Below are 2,800 nucleotides of genomic sequence, written 5' to 3'. Positions count from 1 at the left end.
ATATATATATATATATATATATATATATATATATATATATATATATATATATATATACACACATATATATGTATGTATGAATGCATGCAGGAGCAGGCGAAGCCGTCTCACCTGTTGCTGCAGAGTGGCAGCGGGCTGTAGGTCGGAGTGGTGTTGAAAGAGGTCAGCTGTTTGTAGTCTCCATGGAGCAGCAGCAGCAGCAGCAGCAGCAGCAGCATCTGCATTAGCACTAGCATTTGCAGCAGCAGCAGCTTGTCTTGCTGCTGCATCATCTTCTAGTATTTGTAATACCTGCTGTATAGACATAGAAGCAGCCATCTCCGGCAGCTGCAGCGGCAGGGCCCCGCTCCAGCCGCACGGAGCCAGAGCCGGGGGGGGCAGGCCAGGGTATAAGAGAGAGAGAAGCCCCAGTCCCCTTCTCTGCAGCAGCAGAGATCTACGTATAGCTTGTTCTTCTGCTGTCTCCTTTGTATTGTGTTTACTACGACGCTCTTGTATAGAAAGAGAAGCAGCAGCAGCAGCAGCAGCAACAGCAGCAGCAGCAGGAGCAGGAGGAGGAGAAGGAGAAGGAGAGGGGCCCCGGGCCTGCAGCAGCTGCGAGACACGCAGCAGCTGCTGCGCACTGACACCAATAGGTACAAGCCAAGAAGCAGTAGAGAAGCAGCAACCAAAGCTTATAGCGGGGAACTGCAACCGAAAATATTTTAGTTGCTGCAGGGCCCCATACAGCCCAATACCCCAAGCATAAACATTTGCCCCTTGTAGAGCTCTCAGCTGTATACGCAGGTGCGCCATCTCCGCCGATACAAATATCACTCCATCAGATATCCAAGCTAGACACTGCAGCAGGGGGTCCTGTAGGGGCCCCCCAGCAGCGAGGGCCTGGCGGGGCAGTGTAAGCCGGGGCCTCTGTGGGGGCCGGCGCCCGGGGCCCCCAGCCCCCTCTCCAGCTGCTGCATGCGCTCCTCGTGGGGTTCCGTTCCCAGCAGCAGTTGGAGGGGGTACTGCTGCTGCTGCTGCTGCTGCTGCTGCTGCTGCATACTGGCTCTGGGGCGTATACAGAACGCCGCCGCCACCGCCACCAGCAGCAGCAGCACCTGTGCTCCCCCCCCCTAGCTCTCCTGAGAAGAGCTTCGGTACTACAGAGGCGTTCTGCAGCAGCTTGCTGCCGTCTTCTCCTCTTATAATACAATCCCGCAGAGAAACAACCAAACGAAAAGGCATAACAAGCGAGCGCGGTGTATCCTCAGCTCCCCTTATCCCTCCATCTGCTGCTGCATCAGCATCTCCTCCTCCTGCTGCTGCTGCTGCTGCTGCTGGAGGCCGCCCCATGAACACTGCTGAGCCCAGCACCCGGCGACCCCCACCCCAGCCACTGGCTGGCCGCTGCTGCTGGCTCTGCAGCAGGCTCTCTGATGTCTGCTGCTCGGAGACAAAGGAGAGCTCAAGTTCTTTCAGCAGCACTTCTAGAACGCAGTTGTTTTGTCTTTGTGGGGTTTGCTGCAGCGTTGTCTGCTGCCTTTTCCTGCTGTCTGGTGGTGGTGGGGGTGTTTCTTCTCTACCGGGTTGTTGTTGTTTTGTTTGTGCTGAGCCAGATGTAGAGAAAGATATACGCGGCGAGGCGCTGCGTGCAGCCTCCTCGCCGCACCCCACAGAGTCCTCAGGTATACGGGGCCTCTTCAGCAGCTCAACTCTTAGCAGCGGTGCTGCTACTTTTATTGAGCCCAGTGCTGTCTCCTGTTGAATGCCAGCAGCAGCTAGTCTATCTATAGGTGCTGCTGCTGCTGCTGCTGCTGCTGCTGCAGCAGGAGAAAGAAAACGAGCGTTGTGCTGCGGATGTAAGTAAGAGAAAGAGGAATATCTCGCCCCCCGCATATCAAAGGGGGAGACACCAGCTCTGTTGCTGAAGGGGACAGAGCCTAGGGGGGGCCCGGGTGCTGCTGTATACTGTGCATGCAGTCTCCGCTGCTGGGGCTGTTCTGCAGCAGCAGCTGCTGCAGGGGCCCTCAGGCCCTTGACGGTGAGTACTAGATCAATAGAAATACAGGGAGAGAGAGGAGCTGCAGCTAGAGAACAGAGAAAGTATGTAGCTTCATTTGTTAGGGTTTTTCTGAATGTTGTTGTAGGCAACAGACGCGTAGAGGCGGGGACAGCAGGCAGCTGCAGCAGCTGGCAGGGGGAGGGGAGCGTCAGCTGCAGCGAATGAATACAGAGAGAACCGAAGGAGTCGTGAGAGAGACGCCGCAGCGCAGCACGCAGAGCAAACCCCAGCTGCAGCAGAGAGCCAGGCAGGTGACCCCACAACCTTCTATCCACCTGCAGTGCTGCTGCTTCTTGTTTCTCATAATAAAAGGGATCCGATCCCGGGCTGCTTGTCCCTCTGCCTAAACCAGCTGCAACTGCTGCTGAAAACTGCTGCTGCTGCTGCCGTTGCTGCCGTTGTTTCTGTTGTTGCTGCTGCTGTTGTTGCTGCTGCTGCTGCTGCTGCTGTTGCGCTGCTTCTGTTGCTGCAGTTGTAGGAGAAGAGCTGGCAGCAGGAGCTGCTGCAGCAAAGTCTGAGTGGGCCGCAAGGGTGGGGAGACACTGCACTGCAGCACGAGCTGCTTCTGCTGCTGTCTGCTGCTGCTGCTGCATGCCCCGCCTGATAGCCTCAAGCCCCATCGACAGCCGCGACAGCACCGCCGTCATCTCGCCGTCTTTTCCAAAGAGACGTGTAAACGCGTCAACCTGCATATACACCCCAATACATAATATAAAATAAACACGAATTTCTCTAACTCATATATATATATATATATAC

At 55.6% G+C, this 2,800-nt stretch overlaps 1 protein-coding gene across 1 annotated transcript in view; it reads right to left on the bottom strand.

Annotated features, from left to right (window-relative positions):
* Positions 1-2,688, bottom strand: part of EMH_0079080 (uncharacterized protein) — a gene marked incomplete at both ends in the record, with an annotated part of 3,119 nt that extends 431 nt beyond the window's left edge. The window contains one exon of the mRNA XM_013500076.1: positions 112-2,688. Within this exon, the coding sequence (XP_013355530.1) occupies positions 112-2,688 (2,577 nt within the window). The remainder of the gene's footprint in view (positions 1-111) is intronic.
* Positions 2,689-2,800: the final 112 nt, after the last annotated feature.

Source organism: Eimeria mitis, genomic scaffold (genome assembly GCF_000499745.2).
Source record: "Eimeria mitis Houghton genomic scaffold, Emh_scaff4998, whole genome shotgun sequence".
NCBI classification, from domain to species: Eukaryota; Apicomplexa; class Conoidasida; order Eucoccidiorida; family Eimeriidae; genus Eimeria; species Eimeria mitis.
This window is presented reverse-complemented; position numbering and strand designations above follow the sequence as displayed.